At 35.2% G+C, this 23,173-nt stretch overlaps 1 protein-coding gene across 5 annotated transcripts in view; it reads left to right on the top strand.

Annotated features, from left to right (window-relative positions):
• Positions 1 to 85: 85 nt before the first annotated feature.
• The window catches only part of Cip4 (formin-binding protein 1-like Cip4), a 69,008-nt gene continuing 45,920 nt past the window's right edge, over positions 86 to 23,173 (top strand). For 4 of the 5 annotated variants that reach the window (XM_065344381.1, XM_065344380.1, XM_065344378.1 and 1 more), the window contains exons 1-2: positions 87 to 523; positions 19,524 to 19,639. In XM_065344381.1, coding sequence (XP_065200453.1) covers positions 500 to 523; positions 19,524 to 19,639 — 140 coding nt within the window. In that variant the 5' untranslated portion in view covers positions 87 to 499. Of the gene's footprint in view, positions 524 to 19,523; positions 19,640 to 23,173 lie in introns of all 5 variants that reach the window. The other variant, XM_065344379.1, reaches the window with a different exon arrangement.

The following is a 23,173-nucleotide window of genomic DNA, read 5'->3' as shown; positions in this document are numbered from 1 at the left end:
TTTATCTGTGACTATTTTTTCAACCCAAACCATTCTGTATTTTGAAATCTGTGAGATCACCCTTCAATTCCGATGGTCTACACTTTTCTCCTCAGCATATTTTCAGCCTTGCGAGGATTGTGCTAGTGTTGAGTGCGGTGAATAAGTGTGATCTACGATTATTAATTTCGTTAGTGAAAAATCATTAAAAGTGTTAATTACCTTTGATTATTTCGTAATGGTCGTGTTTTAAATAATTTTTTCATGTTTATTTGTTGATTTTTTTGGGCCATCAATTTAAAAATATGTGGTTGTGCTATGTTGTGAATGTGTACAGATGAAATTCATATTTGTTGTTCATGATTTTCTATCTCGATGCTTATAAAATTGCAATGGAAAACAAACGTAATTAACATTGATCGAGTGATGTTTTTGAATTAATTGTGGCAGTTACCGGAAAATTAATTTATTGTGATTGTAATTTTTATTTTTATGAATTGATTCCATACAAATTTTTGATATGAGTTGGGGAACGGAGCTTTGGGTGAGTTTAACATATCATTTTGTTGTACATAGAATCTTATATCATAGCTCTAAACAATGTCTTGAAGTAATCAAGAAATCATTCGTGCGTTAATTACCAATTAATATACAAAAGTACACTATGATACTTCGTCTTATAAATGTTGTATAATCGATTCATCATTGTTATCACTAACTATCTATTTCGTTCTTAATTAGCGCTGCAGTATCTTTTCATGTAGTTCTCGTTAGTGTGATAAGTCAATGAGCAAAGAATCGACGTATTTGAAAATGCAAACCTTGAACAAGCGATTGTATAAAAACTCTGGCGTTGAGCTTACAGTGCAGTGATAATTTGTAACCATTGATAAAATGCACTTGATCAACACCATAATATCACTATTCAAAGGCTGTTTACTTGGATACAGACTATAGACAATATAATACAGATGATACTCAACTGGGGGTACAATGATGAACGACCTGTGTACTTATTTTTTTATATTTTTTTTAAACATCAAATTCAATTTATCCTTCTGTATTATTCATCGAAAATTTTTGGTTGAGCATGTGACGTGAGTCATATTTTTGTAGTGGGGTGTGGCGCTTCATTTAATTTACTTCTTGGGTTGCATGCGCGAATGTATGCAAGGGAGATAGTTGCATCTGTTTACAATACGTACCCTCCCCATCTTCCTGTTCGTTATGCTTATGCGTTATTGACTCCTATCTCATATTCTCAACCTCTTCTCTCTAATGAGATGTTGTCCAAGTCACCCAAAAAAAACCTCGTGGTTTTGCAGTCACAATCTTGTATGTACTGTGGATGCGAATACTTGACATGTCTTACACAGAGTATGAGAATAGCAAGTGATTTATTACTGTTGATTTCCCCATTTTGAAATTGCAAATTGAAAGAAAGGATTTGCCTCGTTGAACTAGACAAGTACACGTGAAATCCTGGCGAATTTCATTTTTTGATGAATGACTATTTATGAATGGAACTGTACTGGCCATTGATGAAATTTAGACTATAAAACACGATGATAACTGTCAAGTGCAAGTGCGGGTAATTGAAAGTTTCACCGTTGACTACTTCCATAGATAGTGTCATTATTTGTTGATAACTTCGCGACACAAATGGCTAATGTTTTAATTTTCTAATATCGCATTTTCGAAGCTACCTATTTTGTCATTTTGTAACTTTTTGAAAGCTTATCGTGAAAGGAAAATGATTTATTTTTGCTGTTTTTTTCGCGTATCTCTTCCTGTTGAACCATCAAGTATTTCAGTAGTGATTCACCTTATCAGGTGGAAAATCGTTTGATAAATACTCGTATAGTATCAACATACGAGTGCTTACTTCCTGTTTGACAGTTTGCTTCAAAATTAGCCAATTGGTTTGTTCTGAAACTGCATTGACCTGAGAGCAGTTTTGTGACATTTCGGAGCTAGGTAAAGATTTTCTGATACGATTTGGATGATGGACGCTAATAAATCTTTCAGAGAGTAAATTATATGACTACCCTTTTATCGTTTCTCGTGATTTATTTGAAAAATTACGAGATTTAAGAATTTTTCCTCGGAATAAGTGATTTGTTGATGAACTACTGCTTGGCATAAGTTAGTAAAAGTGAAAAATATGGACTCGAATTGCCAGATATTAGCAGATAAAATCACTCGGTTGTCAGTATACTCGAAAGAAAAGTTTATTTTACAAGTGCTCGAGCATTAGCAGATATCGAACGGATAACAGGTGTTTGTTTGTTGTTAACAACCGACACAAAACGACAGTACATGGCTCGAGTTTAAGTCGAGTATATGATTCTATACGTTGTGAAATGATCATCTGCAAGATCTTAGAGACATCGCAGCATACAAAATTGACGTGTGATTTAAATTTATTACAATATGTGGAGAGAAATAAGTATTCGGCATCTCAGTTAAATGTGAGAAACTGCAGAACTTGTAACGAGTCGAACGAGTATAAAAAATGTAAAATATTGAGTATTGACTCGGAGATTGGTTATTGAGACGCCAACGTTAACGAGTCGAAACACCTACGAGACGAATCATCCGACGAATACATTGATAATAATCGTGCTTGTATGCAAAAAAAAAAAATGTGTAATTTGGAAGTCTTTTGAGAATGGCGTCACGCAAGTGCATTCAACCTTTATGGTCGATTACGATGAGACAATATACAGGTACCGAAATACACATGAATGGAGTGCGCGTATATAATCAAGGACAAATAAGCCGTTGTGCGCCTACGGTGCCGGTGGGTATGTTCTATGGCTGGCAGTCGCAAAGAGGAGCTGGAGCAAGAAGCTGAAGCAGCACCAGAGACCAGGAGAGACCGAGACGTGGCAAATAAACGAAACCATTTTAAAGGTTGAATAGCTTATAACACCGGTCTCGTACCTGGCCAACGTATCAGAAAATTCTAGTAGAGGTAGACCAGTCTAATAGCTTAGCGATGGAATGCAGGTATAGGTATAGTCGATTCGAAAAGGTTCGCGGATAATGTAGCTCTCTTGTATCCATTAATTCGTAGTATCTATAGTTTCTTCTATGTTCCTCGTCTCCGTAACCGGTAAGACGGTTGCTCGTCTCTGCGATCATGTCTTGGTATCGTTTGACTCTAAATAAGGAAACCCGTATAGTCTCAGATTGTCTGCATCTTCGCGTATTAACTAAAAATTACATGAAAAGAGCTGAAATACAGGCTATGGAAAAGAATCACCTGTGCGTCGTTGGCTGTCGATCGTTTGCGCTTTTTGCGATTTTTATACATTGATTGCGCCCTAAAGTGATGGTACATTGTATTTACGTTGCCTAGTCAACGATTTTTTCCCCCGAGAACCCATTAATTGCATAATGTTTTGAATTTCTTATCAACTTTTTCAGAAACGATGCTAAGAAAGCTGTGAGGAAACACACTTCGAGTGTTGTTCTCATCTTCAAGAATTACATGTGCAATATTGTGCTTGGGAAGAGCGATGGCGAAAATCCCCAAAAATATATTCAAATTCTTAGAGCCTTTTTGAGAGGAAGGAGGAAGGGGTCTGAATTCCCACATCTTAAGAGTATTTTTGAAGAGGGATAAGCGAAGAAAAATCTGGTGAACATGAATTTCTAATGTCCTTCAAATTTATAAATTTCGATTTAAACTTATGAATAAGTCCAATATCTACCTGGAAAAGCTCAGATAATCGAGGAACGTGGTCCTTGAAAAATATATAATAATTTCTTTCTTCCTTTTTTCTACTATTCCAATGTCATGATGACTTTCTTTAATATTTCTCCCACTCGAAACCTCACATTTGAATCATGAGTCATTAAATCACATTTTTGTTCATCCATTGATTCGTGATTGGTATTTATGTCATCCCATTCACATTTCAGCAAAAGTAAAAAATTATGAATCCATGAGAATCCATTTTCATTATAATCAAGAATCATTTTCTTATGATTTAGGTATTTTTTCATCTTATGAAAAGTTTGATCAAACTTCAAAATTTTCCATCTCTTGTTCTTTCAGAAATTCGACATTCTTTTGTTTTTAAATTTTTTTAGTTCTCTTCAAAAAATTTGAGTTTTTTTTATTGAAAATTTTGACTGCCACAAATTTTGAATTCTTTACTCCTCCTACTCTAAAATTGAAATGCGTGAAAAAATGTCCTGCTTTTGAAACACTTGCTTTTATCCTGCTCCTAGGGTATCTCGAGATCGGTATTCAAAAAAATGTATCCAAACTTGAGATGATATTATTTTCAAATCCCGCTCCTCAGCAGCCCTGTCCCTCTTACTAATGAAAAGACCCTTGTTTGGAAACATAACCAATATCATGTGGGAAAGTCTGCTCAAGACGTCAAGATTGAACTAGTCTTCAAATACAAAAGTTCAAGTTCGAGGTATAAAATACGGTGGATACTTACATATAAATTTATTTTTGGGAACCAAGCTTGGACTTATTCCTATTATGAATGATGTAATTCAGGGTGCACAACTTTTTGAAAAAATCTCGTTTCAGAGTAGTCTGTCTTCGTAATCATGCTCGAATGAATTTTCAATTTCTCTTGTTGCAGAATTTATGAAAAATTTCCATCGTGAACATGGTCTCTCTTTCTTGCTCTAAATGAACTAAACCTATTGCATTTGTCGATTCCGGTTAATGAATGTGAAAGTAATGCGATCTGGACCAAGTTGAAAAAAAAATCGAGATCAGTGCATTTCTTTTTCACTCTTGGTCAGTTACTGGTTAGAAAAAAAAAACAACGTACCTATGTAGGTACTTGTACGTCTTCTATATTTGAAATAAAGAATGGAATTGAAGAAAAGAGACATTGTCGTAGGTCATGACCTTAGAAAATTACCTATCGGCCAAATTCGTTTTTTAATATTCTTACAGAATTAAATTTTTGGGAAAAAATGAAACGAAATACTTGTGCATTCAGACCTAAATCACCGACAGGCATCACCTCGTATCTAACACCACCCGTATAGCCCTTAAGGTTGATATGACCTTTGAAGTTTAAATGTAGCTAACTAGCTAAAGCTATACGTATAGCTGCGGCATAAACACGCGGAAGACTATGAATATTGGCCGAAGGAAAAAAAAGAGAAGAAGAAATGAAAAAATATACGCATAAGAAGGCAATATCGTATATATCGTATATACGTTGTTTCGTATATTTGGAATATAAAAAAATTCAACGTGCAGCGAGAAAGAAAGATTAACTGGTTGACCCGTTTTCCGTAATCGGGCTAATGCCTATTTTCACCTAACCTGTATGCGTTTTATCTGAAGAAGTTCGCGGCGCGGATAATGAAATATGTCCGGTGAGGCGATTAGAACTGGCAATTTTCAAGTTTCAATCGCCTATGTGCAGTCCACATCGGTTAATTCGTGACCAGTCCCCCTTGTTAATATGTGTGTCAAAAGCCGAACCGCGAACCATCGTATATTATTAGAATTTGTACCTGTGCGCTACGAAGATGATATTACATAATGATTAGGATTCGGATATCAAACGATACCCATGCTAATACCGGATTTAGAAAATTGAAATTTCTTATCGCGAGGATACTGTATTTTTCAATGATTTAGGTATCCAGTTCGTTATACGCGTAGTTAGACTCGAATCAATTGGTTGAGAAATTTTGATCGAGTTAAAGACCACTCGAGTCTCTTTAATTTGCTACCAATGGCGACAGGTCATCGAGGAAATAGTCAAATTACTCGAGCCATCGGTTTTTACCAGGAAGTGATTCCGATTTGATGACGAATAGTGTACTACCATCGCGGATATTGCTACAAAGAAAATGGTTCCGACGACGTATAGACAAAACAGAAACTAAATGATTTCGTTGTCTTTGTTGTCTTGTGGCTGTTCAGCTAATTGATGTTTTTCAACGATCGTGATGATGACGATGATGATAAAATTATTGAGAGGTAACCCCGTATTGTTTGTCCTGGTGCATGATGAGATGTTCTATGCAGTGAGTTTTCAGGTTGATTTTTGTCAATTGAATAGGAAATATTAGAAGCTATGTATTATTGTGTGAGATTTGTCACAAGTGTGGAAGGAAGTGGTTGTGCAATGTTATTTATATTATGCCGGTTTTGGTCCTGTTTGATAATTATGTTGGTATCTGCGCATTTAAAATGGTAATTTCTTGGTCTGTACTATTTTTAGAATGAACTTAAATTCACGTAGGTAGTTGGATGCATCTAGAGTTGATGAAAATTTTATCAAATTTTTCATTACGAAAAATCGTTTTTGAAAAAACCGCGAGTCTCCGAAAAAATGAAATGGATCAAAATTGTTGAGTATGATTTTTCATAGAAGGTTTGTTTTTAGTATACTTTGAGAAAAAGTTCGAAAAGTCAACTTGAATAGATTGTTTGTGATGAAGAGATAGATTTAAAGAAATGAAAGATCCTGCGAAAAAAACAAAGAGAATAAAAATTGTAAAAGATGAAATTTCCTATAATTTGAGTGCAATTCATTTTTTTTTCAAGAGATTTCATTTGTGAAATACGTGTTGATCGATACTTGGAAAATTCAACTTTTATTGATCGCATGTGACGGAAAACTTGATTTAAAAAAAAAAAATTTACCACAAAAATCCATTTTGAGGGGAAAGAGTCCTACAAATAGTTGATGAAAAAAGGAATTGCAGAGCATAAAATTTTTCATCAGCAGAGTATAATTGGATGGATTGAATTTTTTTTTGAAGATTTTGTTCTCGAGATATTTTGAAAAAAAAATTAGGAAACTACAATCAATGAAGTTTTTTACTGAAACGTTCTCATTTTTCAAAATCGATTTTCATGTCATTTCAACTTTTCAAGACGTTATTTCGATATTGTGAATTATTATCATCAAGTTTTTTGCTGTTCTTATTAAGTTTACCCATTTTTTAAATATTTTGAACAAGTTTTGTGTTGTTTTGTGCCATTATTGTTCTAGTTTAACTATTTTAAACATTATTCAGTGACTTTCGTCGCCATATTCTTGAATTTTTATACATTTTTTCAAATAATTCCAACGATATGCCTGATAATGAGCTCCATTCCTAAAGGGGTGTTTTTTCTGGTAATTTTTCAAGCCCTGGTTTTTGTGAAATTGATCTGCTAAAATCGTTTCATTTGCTTTTATAAAAATTTTCTCATTTACATATTGAACTGAACCATCTCTTCATGTGATTGAAAAGACATGGTGAAACTTCAAAAAAGTTTAAAAAATATACCTACCTATAGGTACTTAGTTTAATGTTTCATTGCAATAATTCTGATTGCATCAAAATTCAGATTCAAATATGTTGGTCTCGATTTTCTGCCGTATCACCTCCGCCCGCCCTTTCTGCTTAAGTTTCGGTTAAAATTGACCAAAAAAGACGATGTCTCATCATTTGGAATATTTTAGGTTGTGAAGATTGGCGATGAGATCAAAAATTGATGTAATATTTTGGTGTTGGTTTTCAACTTCTTCCTTTCCCCCTTACCATTAAAATACATCTAGCAAACAAGCTGATTTTTTTCAACAACTTAAACGTGATTTTTCGATGATTTCTGCTTGTATCACACCAGTTCCAGATGTGATTAGGTTGTTGGGATTTGAATCTTCTGAACAGATTTCAAAATTTCTGTTACTCTAAAGTCCACTCCGGTTAAACTTCAAAATTAAACTTACAAACTGATTACGTCTCAACCTCTCAACTGTTGAGGGGACAATGCGGACATCAATTACTCGGTGCGTTTCTCGCCTTTCCTCTCGTCCGAATTCTTCAAATGAGATCAATTGATCCGAAAAAATCAACGTTATTTTTTCTTCGCCTCGTTGACTAAGGTATACTTGTCGTTAATTGTCCTAGCGAACTCGGGTACAAAAGTATGCTCGGAATGGCGAAAATAAATTTCGAAATAGGAAATAAAAGAAGAAAAAAAATAAAACAAGATGAAAATAACCCGTTAATTAGGAAGACGGTGTTTACAAGGCGTCAGTACCAGTAAGTTTCGCATATTTGCTACGAAGACATATGCGAAGAGGACTCGTTAGTGCAATAATTGGTATTATTTCAACTCGTAGAGTGATAAATACTACACGGTGACATCACGCATACCATTTGAAAATTACTCGTGTATTTGTATATTGAATTTGTAATTTCAACCTTTACGACTCTCGAGATGACGTGCTGCGACCTGCGACGTTCATTTGAACGGAATTTTTCAATCACGTGGTCATAGTAAAATTAGGTTGGTACAGGATTTTAAACGATCGAAATCCCAGATGTGTACAAGAGGCGATGATAGTAAGTTGTAAAATTGGAATTGAGATTCGTTTAAGAAGTGAAAAAAAAAAATGTGAAAAGTGCACGTACATCTGGGTCTAAGGCATATACACATGTCCACTCGTGTAATTATTTTTATTAATTCAGCTGGAACAGCGGGGCCGCCTTCTTGGATGAGAGTTTGAATTATGGTGCCTCTCGGATAGTATATATGATATAAAATGGCATAAATAATATAGCAATGCTACTTAGTATTTAAATATCGTCGGATCAACTATAATACGTGAGGTTCATGAAGAATAATATATTTTTTACCATCCAATGGTTCGTAAACTTGTAAGCATGTTAACAGGTATTTCAGGAAACTCGCGATGCAGTAGAAGTGAACTATTATGATGTTGTGTAGTGTATCGATGACTGAATCTCGAATGTACCTGTGTAATCCTGAGATAAGATGGAATTTTGCATATGTAACTGCACATTTTTTTGCTTCTCATACAATATGTTGTCTCGTAAGTCTCGACTAATGATGCGAGGAATTTCATCGATTCAACCTGACATCGCTAGAAAAATTACTCGTTATCAACGAGAGATGCTTTTGTATGGAATTTTTCTATACTGAAGACGACGATGAAGACGAAGACGATGACGATGTTTTGCTAGGAGTCTCTTTGTCGCTGTCTCTAGTGTCTGATTAATTACAATAACGGTATTGAAATGACATGAAAAGCTGAAACGGATACTGTGTCATTTGTTTGGCCGAAATGATGGCTAAGAATACCATCACGTGATTTTAGCATAATTCGCTTTTATATTATAGTAATGCTTGTCCCACTGAACCATTAAAAGTCTCGTATGACTGACTTCCAGTCGAACGGTGTACTTGGGCGAGTACTCGAATCATGTGTCGAATACTAATACCTGCAATGCGATGTAAATTTTTACCCAGTACTCCAGAAGAAAAGGCTCGCGAATTTTTCCTCTCTGTCTAGTATTATTACGAGGCGACGCGATGTTGGAATATTTGAATGAGTTCATTGATGAGAAGAGTTTGGTGACTCGCGTCTAGGTATCTTTTTGAAATGTTGGTAGTAAAAGGGGTTGATATGAAAACATATCTTTGTTGGATCTGGTTACAGCATCACGATCAAGATGTGTGATGGTTTTTATTTCACAGCCACCGCCTCGTTCAATCTAAAGATACCTGAATAGGATATGAAAACACCTGCGCTTTACCTGCAGCATATACTACACATAAGATTCGACTCAATTATTACCGCAAGTATGAAACATGTGACTGGTTCAAAGTGTATGTGCGATGCTGTAGCAGTGTTTTGTCGTCTGTGTATTCATCTAAATTAGTCGACGGCTGATAAAAGGGGTTTTTCTATTTAACTCGATCGTGGTGGTTTTGTGGTCCTTTTCTAAAAGTGTTTTTTTTTTTTTTTTTTTTTTTTATGAAAAATCAGTGCGTTTAATTTTGATATACTGATACTTCAAAACACTGTTATTTCAATGTTCTCTAACCATATTATGTACTCCTTAGACTTCACTCCCAGGATCTTTTGTACTTCATCAGTCAAAATTTTACCTGAGAATAAACTTTGGGCCATTGTGAAGAACCCTCATCTAATTTTTTAAAGAGTATTTTTGAAGGAAACTTGAGTTTTTTTTGTTCTAAGTTGAAGAATAATCACGATAAAGACAGGTTCCAAAGTGGAGTTTTTGATTTTTAATAAATTTTTATAAATCAAATTTGGACCAAAAAAAATCAAAATGTTGCCAAATTGATATTTTTTTGAAAAAGTGTTAGTGAGTCACTATTTCACTAATAAACACCACTTTTTATGGCACTAGTTGAAAATCTGGAATTTACAAAAAATGACAAGATCCTAGAGGCTCCAGAACGGCTTAAACCAGCATGTTGGAATTAAAGTGCTGAGAAGCTTTCCAACTTCATTGGCTATAATTTTTGTGAAAATTCCATCTTTCAAATTGTGCTGAAGGCTCTAGAAATAACTCGATGCGATTCGAAATCGAAACCGTTTCCAATCGATTTGGGTGGCAAAAAATAGTGTATTTGACAAATTTTAGCTTTCCAGGTTCATTAGATTAAATTTTGATTTAGGACTGTCAGAGAGGGGCGAGGAGGGCAGTTCTAAGCCATTTTTTTAAAAACTCGGAGAAATTGTTTTGGACAAGTGTTCATTCACACCTACTTCCCCCTTCTTTTTTCTTCACCATTAAACCGATCATATATAACTTTCGACTCATATTGTGTGAATATACTTAACGCTATTCTGGTTATCCTAGTCCGCAAATGAACGAAAAAAAAAATGCTTTTAGCACTTCGATCCTCAATTTGTACGATATTGGGTTATTTTCACTTACAATGACGCTGATTCGCGTATTTGTATTGTATACGAAAGCAAAAGGCGCAAGGTACACATTGCGCCATCATTATTATCATCCTAATAAAGGTATAAATCATTGTGAATGTGGTTAGTGTTACCAACAAACGGTGAGAGCAACTTAACATCGTTTCCGTTTACGTATGTCTTATAAGTACCTTAACTACCTATACGTACGTACGTATGTGGAATTTTACTTTCTTTTAGCGTCGATTTTTCCTTTACCGATAAACGACGCAACATTGACCCAGTTGATTTTCGCAACCGAAACAAGTTTCATGGCAACGAGCTGACTGTACTTTTATTCGATTGCAACATGTATCATTTTCCATCGTCGAAGTTGACGAGGAAATTGAGAAAACTGTTATTTTATGTAATGAAACTGGGAAATTCCGGATTTGGGTTCGAGGGTGAGAGAAACACGTGGGAAGGATTTTATGGCAGTGTCTATTTCGGAGCATGAAAAATATAATTTGATCATCGGTTCATCGAATTTTGGGATCCATATGTAAAGATTTGAGTGACGAAATTATTTTGTGGAATTTTTATACGAACATGTTATTTTTTCAGATCGATTCGGCTTATAAATTGTTTAATTAATTACTCGGTGGGTGTGTTAAGTAGTCATAGTACCGAGTTCAGTCGCGATTCTAAATCTATTAGAATGACGACGACGGTGTAAAAGTTTTGTGTTTACTGCAGCATTCCTTCATGAGAATAAGAAACGTGCTATTTTTAAAATATAGTTTAATAACGTCGCTTGAATTTTTAATCGATGCTCAATACTCACGAAGTTGCGAAGTGCATTTGTATTTACTGCTTAATAATACTTACTGGCGGCCGATGTTATTTTATAACCCAAGCAACCAGCTTACGTATCATTTTACACCAGTGTCATTGTAATGGGTATACTCTGAGTATACTGGAGAATCAACTATTGTTGAAAATATTTTTCCTTTACGATTACGAAATTTTAATCGCACGCTTAGCTATAACGTAAATAATGTAATCGCGTGTGAATCCAATCGACTGAAAAAATTGGAAAATTGTGGTGTACTATGAGAAAATTTAAACCACTTTGTATTTCACGCTTATCAGTGATCAGAAACATAACAGATGAATTCACGTCAAGTGTTGATAGCAATTCCACGTATTGTTGATACCGTGCAATACATACATTAATGTTCTTATTCGCGTTTCCTGGAGTAGGTAATTACGAAGGAGGCTGTATTAAAACTACTAAAAATTTCGATAAGTTTTATATATTTTTTCATTTATTTGGCAATATTTCATCATTTTTTCCACACCTTTCGTATTTTTTTTTGAAAAAAAAGAAGGAACACATTTTCGATTAAGTACTCAGAATTTAATGCTTATTACGTACATATGTGGAGTAAAAAGAACGGATCTGCCAAAGTTGATGATGTAATATGTAAAAATTCTGGTTTTGTCGTTTGAAACTATGTACAGATAAAATAAAATTTTCGATGGCCTGATTCAACCTCGTAAAGTACATAAATGATAACATGCGACTTCCAGAAATACTCGAAAAAGTTCGGATAAGTCAAAATCAACACATCTGTTTGAAAATTGTCGGGCTGACCTTAATTCAAACGTAGTAGTTGAAAGCAGTTGAAAAATTTCACGACACTACTTTAAGTATGATTAAATTCAGAAAATTTCCCTTTGTTTGAATTACCGTTCCCGCGTGTTTTGTTTTCGAGATATTTTAATTCAAGATTACATATTAAAAGTTTCAAATTTTGAATTGAAATACTTCACAAACCACGAGAATAATCCTATAGGGACATTGGACAATGTAAACGAAGAAAACGTTCTGAAATAATATTCAAAATGAGATGTTAACCATCTGATGGTTTTTTTTTTGAGATGTTTGAAAAAACCGAGTAGGTAAGTGTCTAATGGTTTGAATAGCCCAGTTCGACTCGTTTGGGCTCATTAATTGGAGAATTCGTCAAGTTCAGTATTTTTCATAACTGTATTCTAAAAGCATACGGTTGCTTAAAAAGTAACAAAACAAAAAACACTGTTTTCCAACTGCTGAAAATAGGTAACAAACACCCTATCCCTTCCTTTTTGTTTATTTTGTACGGTTTCCAGAAGATTCTTCATAAAATTTTTTTTATTTGATGAAGATAAAATAACCTGAAAAGACGTCGAGGAATTTGTCAAAATTTTAGATTTAAGTACTAAATACGTTTAGACTACCTGAAAAGCTCAAAGTTATTTTGTCAAGTTCAGAAACTCTCAAAATGATAAAAAGTAAAGTTGTTTCCTTCAAAATTGGCAATATTGTTGAGATGGTATAAAATGTTTGATACGAGTAAATTTGAAATTTTTTCAATTTTTCAAACTTGGAGCTCTCGCCAAGTTGAGGGTTGGGTTTATGCATTAGTCAAAGAAGTTGAAAGTTTTCCTAATTGAGAAAAACGCCTTTTACTTGCACGAAACTTTTAATAAAAAATAGCTTATTCTCAGTCAGTGAAATATGTGCAAAAAAGGGAATCGAAAATACATGGAATTTTTTCCTATAGTCTTGTTTGAGATTATTTCGCATTTGACCATAATTTTTTGCCGAGCTCCAATTTTCTACTTGATACTTAAATTAGACTTGGTAATTTTTATTATTGGGTGAGATTTTAAATTTTGTTTTCAGTACCTACATTTTAATCTTCTTTTCAAGTTCCTTCCACGTTTCTCGTTCACTGCTTAAATTTTAATGTTCTATCACTAAAATTCTCACATTATTTTTTTCACAGTGGAAGAAACTTTTTTCAGTAGCGAAAAATACATCAATTTACGTTCCTAAATGCAAAATTAAGTACGTGTCGTGTAGTGTGTAACGTACATTTTCATTATAATGAAAACGAAGTGCGTTATAATTGGTAATTTTCAATTAAAATCTGGGCCAAATATTCGTCCTCGTAAGATACAAAGAGTGGGCCAACGACATTGTGAGTAAACATTGTGCCTCTTTATTTCGAGAAAGAACGTAATTTACGCGTTATTAAGTTGATACAACAAGCGTGTGGTACGTATACTTGAGAGTCCAAAATAGCATAATAATGCGTATCAAAGCATACCATTAACTGTGGGGGGGGGGGAATTATATTTCGCCAATTTTGGACCTCCAAATTGGTCTCGTTGCATCAAAACTTGGGGCAGATTCGCTACTGCTAAGTGCCTCGTGAGTGTATCAACTGAATATTTTCAATTTTTTTTAATCCGATTAAAAGTATTCTGAGAGAGACTTACGAAGAGACGAGTTTTTTTTCACTAATAATGCCTTATTGAAAACCAGTTTACCAAAGGAACCGGTTCACATCACGATGGCAGAAAGTTCGATGAAAAATTTTTCACAAACGTGTTAGAAATGGCAATTAAAATGTGACACTCGAACGACTAAGTTTATAGTGCAATATACATCCGAATAGTCCATCTTGAGGAAAGTTTCGAATTCGGTGGAACGTATAAAACGTCGTAGGAAGATTAAACGAAAATATGTGTATGATTTTTTTGGCAACCGTTAAAAACCGCGTGTTCGTTGTAGCAAAAATACAGCCACGCGCGTTTATTTTTATAATTTGAGATTCATTTTTCGGCACAAGCGCCTCTTAGGGGAGTAAATAGTCTATTGAAAAGCTCAGTTTGTTTACAAAATATTCGGTTTTTTTCTTTCTGATCGAAGATTCGGAAGGTCGATTGCTTTGTATAGTGAGGAGAATATAGTCGTGTATCGGATTTATTCTATTTTTTTTTTATCAGTGTTCGACAAATAAAGCATGTCGGTAATTGAGGTGTATCGTTTATACGCTATTATCTACGGATTTAAAGTACGCTTATGCGATAAGAAATGGAAAAAGTCACTGTTCATATTGTAAAACCAAGGTAAAGAATGGTTCTACAGTCGATAGTGACGTTTACCATATGGTTAGTCCCGAACTCGATTAATTTTTATTCTTATTGAAAACGAGTTATCGTCGATCATATGGCCGAGGCTGGTTATCGTTATTGCGAGTATAATGGCTCTTTTTTTTGGAGGATATTGATCCGCGTAAAAATTAAACGGATATCATTGAAAGCAAAAGTGAAATCACCTACTGGGAAAGGTTTATAAGTTCGTCGGTGATTACCGCGAAGTGGTATTGAAATTATCGGTTTTTTGCGTTATTGTTTTCGAGCTTTTTTTTTGAGCTCGTAAATATAACTACATAGATATGGGTTCGAGTGAATGGATTGTGTATGGAGGTACTGTGTAGGGGGTATTTTAGGGTTGTAGCTGTCGTATTTTTTCTTTTTGAAATGAAACACGATAAGTGAAGTGAGAAATCCTAATAATGGAGTGGATGGAGAAGTCTTTTGTTCCACATAAGAGAGCCCCACGAATGCGATTACTGACGCTTAGTAAAACTGAGTGAACAAGTTGAATTTTTAAATAAATTTTTAGTTGAAATTCACGGTTATAGAGCCAAAAAATGGTGTTAGAAAAAAGTGTCAATCTAACAATGTTTTCTAGGTCATATCTCAACTACTCGGCATGGAGTAAGAAAAACAGTAGGATTTTTTGGACTCAAATTTTTCAAAAAAATACGGAATATGGCTGCTACAATTCGAAGAATATTTTTTTCCAAGTCATATTTTGACCACCAATGAGTTTTATACGACATTTTCGACGTGATCGAGTAAATGTGCTTTTTTGGATTAGAATTTTTCCAAAAAAAATTGATCAATATGTCGAAATATGCGATTGGAAAGAGCTTGATCTTTTATCCCCCCCCTTCTGATTCATTTTCTCAGTATAACAAGTACATTTACGATTCAAGTTGTACCTTGTACCAATATTATTTTGAAGTATTATGTGACTTTTTACCAGCTTTATAAAAATGCATTATTATCGATTATATCTCTTATCCTCTTTTTCGATCGTTTATTTAATTTTGACGCCTGTTTATTAACGTGATTGAAAATTTAACTGATGCAAAGCAGATGATTTTGAAATCTTTAACGATGAATTAATAAACTCAAGTTACGACGTTCCTTTTTTTTTTTTTTTTTTTTTTTTTTTTTTTTTTTTTTTTTTTTTTGGTAGTTTTCCTATCGTACTGCACTTCAAAACTGCTCGTTTCTCCTAAACACCAACCTCATCAGCCGCTCAGACCACCTCATGCTCACTTCACCCAACATGGCCGAAAGTCCCAAGCCCAAAAACCTGAAAACCACAACTCATGCGGGACAACTCGCACAAGGGATCCTCGGCCCCGGGAGAAGGTGCCGAGAATTTCAATTTATTTATTTATTTATTTTATTTTCTGCCCCTTGGTAGAGGCACCCAGCAGCGGGCCAAACTCGGTGGCTACCGACGAACGGTGTCTTGCCTCCAGACAGCAAGGTTTACAGCGGAGTGTGGTTCTACCTGGAACAGTTCCAACAGCAGATTGAGTATTTAGCACATAAACATAACATATAACATAATGTAAACATAACGTAATGTATAACATATTTACAAAAACAACAAGAGACTTCAAAAACAACAAAAGCTTCAAAGACAACTAGAGACTTCAAAAACAACGAGAGACTTAGAAACAACAAGAGGCAGAGAGGCTTCACCTAAAACAACAAGAGGCTTCAAGAATGAGAGACTTCCCTAAACCCCGCAATGGCCGCCTATGAGCCTTGGACAGCGACGAGTCCCAATCCGCAGTGACCTCTGTTGCGTATCCGCATGTCATCAGGACGCGAACGGCAAACAGTGTGAAACCCGAAGACAGACTCTGTCGACTGACACACTGGTTTGACGATGCGTAACCCCGAATAACACCAGAAGCCAAGGGACCGGGCCCGCTGCCCGGAGAGATAGAATGAAGGAATGGATGTTGACACACTCAGTGATCCAGCACTACGCACACCAAGACAAGCCGCCCCATTACAGGTCTACTCGGACCAGGTCTCCTCCTTCGGAAAGGTACTAGGGTCGTAACCGTTTTCTCAATTATGCGTTTCACCCTTCACACCCAGTGTGAAAACCACTAGACAGTAAAAGATGGTCCATAAGAATTTGAAGAAAGGAAGGACTAAAGCCAACAACGATAGATTGTTGTTGGGTGGTTCCCTAACTAGGAAGAGGACCAAGTACAGCCAAGCCTTGCGTAACCCGAAAGTTCGCCAGCCTGGGGTCTCAGCCCCCTCCCCAGTACCCTAATTGAGACTAGTCACTGTCGTAATCAGGTAGTCTTTGCCCATCACTTTCAGCGATACGACGGCGGCGAGCTTCGAACTCCAAGTTGAATCTTTTTAGCCATTCAATCAGCTCCTTGGCAAATGGGTCGAATTCTTTGCTGATGGCTATCTTCCTATTTGTACGGTCGATGAAATCGTACTTAGAGGTAATGAACAAGGATTCCGGACAATCGTACACAATGTGTTCATTTTTCTGTTCTAGATACCCACACGGGCATTCTCGACTAAATGTGCGATTAATGGTGTGTAGATAATACCTAAACTCGCCATGCCCTGTCAGGATTTGGGAGGACCAATAGTTGCATGCAACGTCTGGTGCTTGTAGCCTATCTGAGATATTAGGAAACATAGTCTTCATAAAAGCGTCATATTTGTCCCAGTCCTTCTGCCACAGCCGGATCGTATGCTTTCTCAGCCTATCCTTAACCTCCCTATATGTAAGCCTCACCCTTGGTGACATGACATATGTAAACTTCTTTGGCTCTACCTTATATAACTCTGGATAGTTGAATGGATACTTCCTAGTCTGGATACCTTTCTTAGCGAAATACGTTACACCATTTTCAATGACTTCCAAGTAGAGAGGAGGAATACCTGCGACAACCAAGACTTTTTCAGTAGCAGCAGTGCGATAGGCCCTAGCTATCCTGAGGGCAAAACCCCTTTGAGCCGAAAGTAATTTCTTTTGGGTACCTTTCTGAGCAATTTTTTTCAAACAAACAGAAGCACAATAACTGAAGAAGGCCACAACCAGTCCCCTATACATTATGCGCCTCAGTGTATTTGAATACCCGTAGACGTTTCTCATAATAACCTCAAGAGAATTAGACACTGCTTTTGCTTTTGACACCATGTTGTCGATATGGGGCTCCCAACTCAAATCATTGTCTATAATTACACCTAAATATTTAATCTGCTTGGAGACTACCAAGTACGTCCCTCGGTGTATAAAGAAGTGGTCAGCACTGGGGTCTGCTTTTTTGTAGAAAACCATAATCTGTGTCTTGGCAGCATTCAGCTTAACAAAGCCCTCTTCAAGCATCGTCGCTATCTCTTCCATTACCTCGTTCACTCTGCTATCCAACTGTACCTGGGAGTTCGCACCCACAATATAGACTGTATCATCAGCAAATGCTTGTATGTAGAGATACTCCCTTGCTATAGTAAGTATCCGGTTATAAAAAAGTAACCAAATAGTTGGCCCCGAGATAGAACCCTGAGGACATCCTAACATTACCATTAGCTCCTCCAAAACTCCCTCTAAGCCGGCTTTGACTACCCTATCTTGACAATAACTATGGAACAGATCGATAATTACCAGGGGAAAACCAAGCTCTCCAAGAACCTTCATTATCATTGGCCACCAGACAGTGTCAAAAGCTGCCTGGACATCTAATGAAACAATCGCAACAAAGGCAAACTTGTTTCTCATCACTGCCAAGTTATGTAAAAGAGCATGGATTGCATCCTCGCATGATTTGCCCTTGCGAAAGCCAAATTGGAACTCACTTATCAAGCCTTTTTGTTTGATTGTCTCCCAGTATTGGTAGTTGATCACCTTCTCAAACACTTTCCCCAGAATAGGAAGCAAGGTTATGGGTCTGTACCCATCAGCCTTATTCCTTGGCTTACCAGGCTTTGGAATGAACACCACTTTACCCACTTTCCACGCCTTTGGAAAGTACCGACGAGAAATACAACAATCAAACAATCTCATAAGAAGTAACGAGTGATTATAGAAGAGCAACCTGACAGTAGTTGTAGTAATTCCATCTACACCCGCCGCTTTTTTTCTTTTCAACTTACGAATTATACCATTTAACGATTCATAGGTTACATACTCGTTGTACTCCACTGGTGTCCTTATGCGTTCCTTGTTTTATGAATCCTCAACGTAAAGACGACCAAAAAAATGTTTTTTTTTTTTTTTTAGAAAAAAACCTTTTAAAAAAGTATATCCTGTTTGTGCTTTTTAAAATAACGCGAGTATCATCCGACTCTATCACGTTTCGCTTCGATCAACGATTTGTTTATTTTATTGAAAGAAGCGATCGAAAAAGAAAGAGAAAAAAAAGCGATGATGAACTATTTACGGAACACGTAGTACTATACAGTCGTCGGCTCGTTCTATTAATTTATTCGTGCTTTAATCAAATTGGTTAATTGTATTCGGATGAATGGTGTTATAAGCAGGTTTAGCTTTTAATAGCGTATTATGCAATTTGGTTTGCCATAATTTTATTGTGTGACGGGTGTTAGTGAAGTGGAACAGTAGTATAATTGAATAGTTGTAAAAATGACAAGACTTGGTAAAACTAGCTGGTATAATACGAGTTAGAGTTTGAGTTGCTCAAGTACATGAAGAATTAGATACAGGTATTTATGCGGGAGTGTGTGTGTACATTGAGATATTGACCGTGTTATTTGTAAACTAAAAAGAATAATTATCGTCGCTTACACCGTGTCATGAAACTTGAAAGCATTTGCAGTAATTGAAATTTGATTTTATCGTAACGTGATGATGACAATTTCTCTTCTGTTTTTGTGTTACAGGATCAGTATGAAAATTTATCGTTGCATACTCAAAAAGGAATCGAATTTCTCGAAAGGTATTCCCATTTTATTCGGGATCGATGCGCCATTGAAATGGAATATGCTGCAAAACTTCGGTAAGTTGATGTTATTATACTTTTTTTTAGAATTATGTGTGAGTTTACAAAGATTCTATAGAGTCGCTAGAAATGAAAAACGTATTTTCAAAAATTTTGAAAAAATTGATTTTGCTACAAATTTTTTAAAAGATAAAACCATTCGGCTTTGAAATGAAAATTGAACAGGTAAGATCTCACTTGGCAAAATAAATTTTTGCTTACAATTTAAAATTATTATTATTGAAAAATACTAATCCTGACTTTGGTTTTTGAAAAAAAGCTCCTTTGAAGCAATACTTTGGCTTATTTACTCAAAAATCTTTACAACTCATCAACTCTTATTTCGAACGAAAATTTGGTTTCTTGAAAAAGCATATCACCCACCCCTCACAACCAAATTTTAAGCTGCGAATGTTGATTTTTCAATCTGTGGTGAATTTTTAGTTATAACATGCAGAAGCAGTCCGTGATATTATCAATTTTTGACAAAAAAACTAACCTTGAGGTGAAAATCTAAGAATTTATTAATGCATCAAAATCGACCCTTCGCCCCCCCAAAAAATTGAAAATTATTATTGTTTTTGAGCCGACCTGGAGCCCTTGTCAAAACTCAATGTAAAGAAAGCTGAGAGATTTTTTTTTAATTTGAATTTCATTTTCTATCTTGAAATTTTGTCGTTTTTTACTAAAAATTTATGTACATACCAGTAGGTTTTCAAGACTTTATAATTTCACAAAATCGTCAAAAATTGAAAAATGAATTTCGGTAGATCAAAATCTGGTTTTCAGATGATATAGATGACATGCTCCTTCAATGAGCCTCGCTCGATTGGAATTGAAGGATTATAAGTATAGAGGTTCCCTTGTTACCCCATTTCTTTTTTTAATGGCTGTTAACCCTTTCGGCTACGAGACAAACTGACGGATAAAATTCGAAGTGCTTTAAACTGAGTAAGGCCGGTTGCTGCCTAGAACTCAAAATTTGCTGGAAATCGCACATTCAGAAAGTATTCATGTCACAAATGGCAATAAACCTTAAATTGACTATTTTTCGATTTATGACACCGAATAGCATTATAGATCAAAATCAAGCCTTCTGAGGCATCTGATATTACAAGATGAAAATATTGATAACAAGCATTTTTAAAAATGGAAAAAAAGATGAGCTAAAATAAAATAAGTTTGTGTAAAAAAAGGAATTTTTGAAGAAAAACAAGGCATGCGACTTCAGATGGTTATTCAAACTGCAAATGTTTGAAGGTGTTTGCTTGTGGGAGGATTAAAATTGATGGAAAAATATTTGTGTTATAGAGAGCATTTTTCAAAATTTTGAAAACCCATGTCACAATTCAACGCTAATTTTCAATGAAATTCTGAAAAATATGTATCATTTTCATGTTCTGACACATACATCTCTCTTGAGATAATTTGCTTGGGTGAGTAAGTTGCCTCAGGAGATGAGTGGGTAAACTTTTGCAAGCATTTGAATTTTATGATGGATATTGTGTCATAAAGACTGCGCTCAATCAATTCATTATCTGTAAGATGACTTCTAACAAGTAATTCCAGTAATTCCACAACCTGACGTACGTATTTTATTTTTATTATCTCCTTATGACAAACAGATTGAGGGCTGTATTATGACACAGTATCTATCATAAAATGCAAATGCTCGCAAAAGTTCACCTAGTCATCTTCTGAGGTAACTTACTCACCCAAGCAAATCACCTCAACAGAGATGTATGTGTCAGAAAATGAAAATGATGTCATACTTTTCAGGTTGAATTGTGACACAAGTTTTCAAAATTTCAAAAAATGCTCTCTATAACACAAAGCTTTTTCCATCAATTTTAATTCTCCCACAAGCAAACACCTTCAAACATTTGCAGTTTGAATAACCATCTGAAGTCGCATGCCTTGTTTTTCTTCAAAAATTCCTTTTTTTACACAAACTTATTTTATTTTAGCTCATCTTTTTTTCCATTTTTAAAAATGCTTGTTATCAATATTTTCATCTTGTAATATCAGATGCCTCAGAAGGCTTGATTTTGATCTATAATGCTATTCGGTGTCATAAATCGAAAAATAGTCAATTTAAGGTTTATTGCCATTTGTGACATGAATACTTTCTGAATGTGCGATTTCCAGCAAATTTTGAGTTCTAGGCAGCAACCGGCCTTACTCAGTTTAAAGCACTTCGAATTTTATCCGTCAGTTTGTCTCATAGCCGAAAGGGTTAATGGCTGCCTGTCTATACAAAACAAGACTGAAGCACTTACAGATACAATTGAAAGGAAAAATTCTTTTTAAAAAAATGTTAATTTTTTGAAATTTTTGAGACCATACTTAAATGCCTCTGTAACCCTGTTACTATACGAATTTAAAAAAAACCAACACCTGCCAAGTTCTACATATTCTTTCTTAATTCTTGGTTACGTTCAAGTTCAGTGTTGATGAAAGTCTCATTTCAATCGACGACCATCATTTTTGACCATATCTCTATTAAATCTAAATTTCTAGTTGAACGTTTACTGAGACACCCTGCATAACATCAAGTATTTTATGTCGAAGAAGAAAAAAAAATAAAAACTCGCGGTAAATTATCGTACAGTTTAACGCATTCGTTGTGGAAACGTGAACTTTTTAAAAGATGGTAAGAAGTGCTGGGTAATTTAAACTATTATGAATCTTTATTCGTATAATAATGAGAATTTCGACACTTATGTAATATCGTTAAAATTATGATGGTATCATTTGGACGTAATGGTAGTCTAACCAGTGTTGATGAACGCGAACGTCGAATGTTTTCAACTTAGCGTTAAATGACCATCTTGACCGTTTCAGGCGACGAAAGACTTTCATTTTTATGAATTTTTAAAATCTTTTTTTCTACCACTTTCGTGTAATTTTTCCCGCATTCCTACCGGTGTTTTCAAGGTTTGTTCGATGCACATTATGTACACCTTCGCATATGGTTTGTTTTTGTATTACACGTAAACAGAATCATTTTCATAATGGAATCGTGTAGATTTGTTACCAGTTTGAGATCGCGATGGTATAGTTGAATTGAGCGAATTGCCATTTATGGAAGTACAAAAATGTGTATCGTAGCGCATCGCGTCGTGTATTTGGTGTACCTATTCGATTTTTTTCTCTTTTTGCAATGGCAAGGAATGGTTTTGTCAGGCCTTTTTTCGGTTTTAAATTATTTCGAGCTCGTTTTGAAGGATTTGAGAGTGGTTGTCAAGTGTCGTTTCAAAGATGTGGTATCGTGTCGAAATATATTTTGATTTTGAAAATAGAGTACGATTTTACTTGGAAAAATGATTGGTAGAAAATTTTGCGAAGAATTGATGGTTCGGATTTTCGTGTTTGTGAGTGGCAAGTGAGATGAGACACCTTGCAATATTGAAATTAAATTTTCGTCGATATGCAAGTATTGTGTGTTATCAAACAAAGCAAACGAGGATATATGTTCAAGTCCCTTACAGTTTCAAAATGAGTAAATTTAAAATCATCATCTAAAGCATTGGCAAGTTGAATTTTATTTTG

Source organism: Planococcus citri, chromosome 1 (assembly GCF_950023065.1).
Source record: "Planococcus citri chromosome 1, ihPlaCitr1.1, whole genome shotgun sequence".
NCBI lineage: Eukaryota > Metazoa > Arthropoda > Insecta > Hemiptera > Pseudococcidae > Planococcus > Planococcus citri.
Note: the sequence above shows the minus strand (reverse complement) of the source record. Positions and strands in the feature narration are given on the sequence as shown.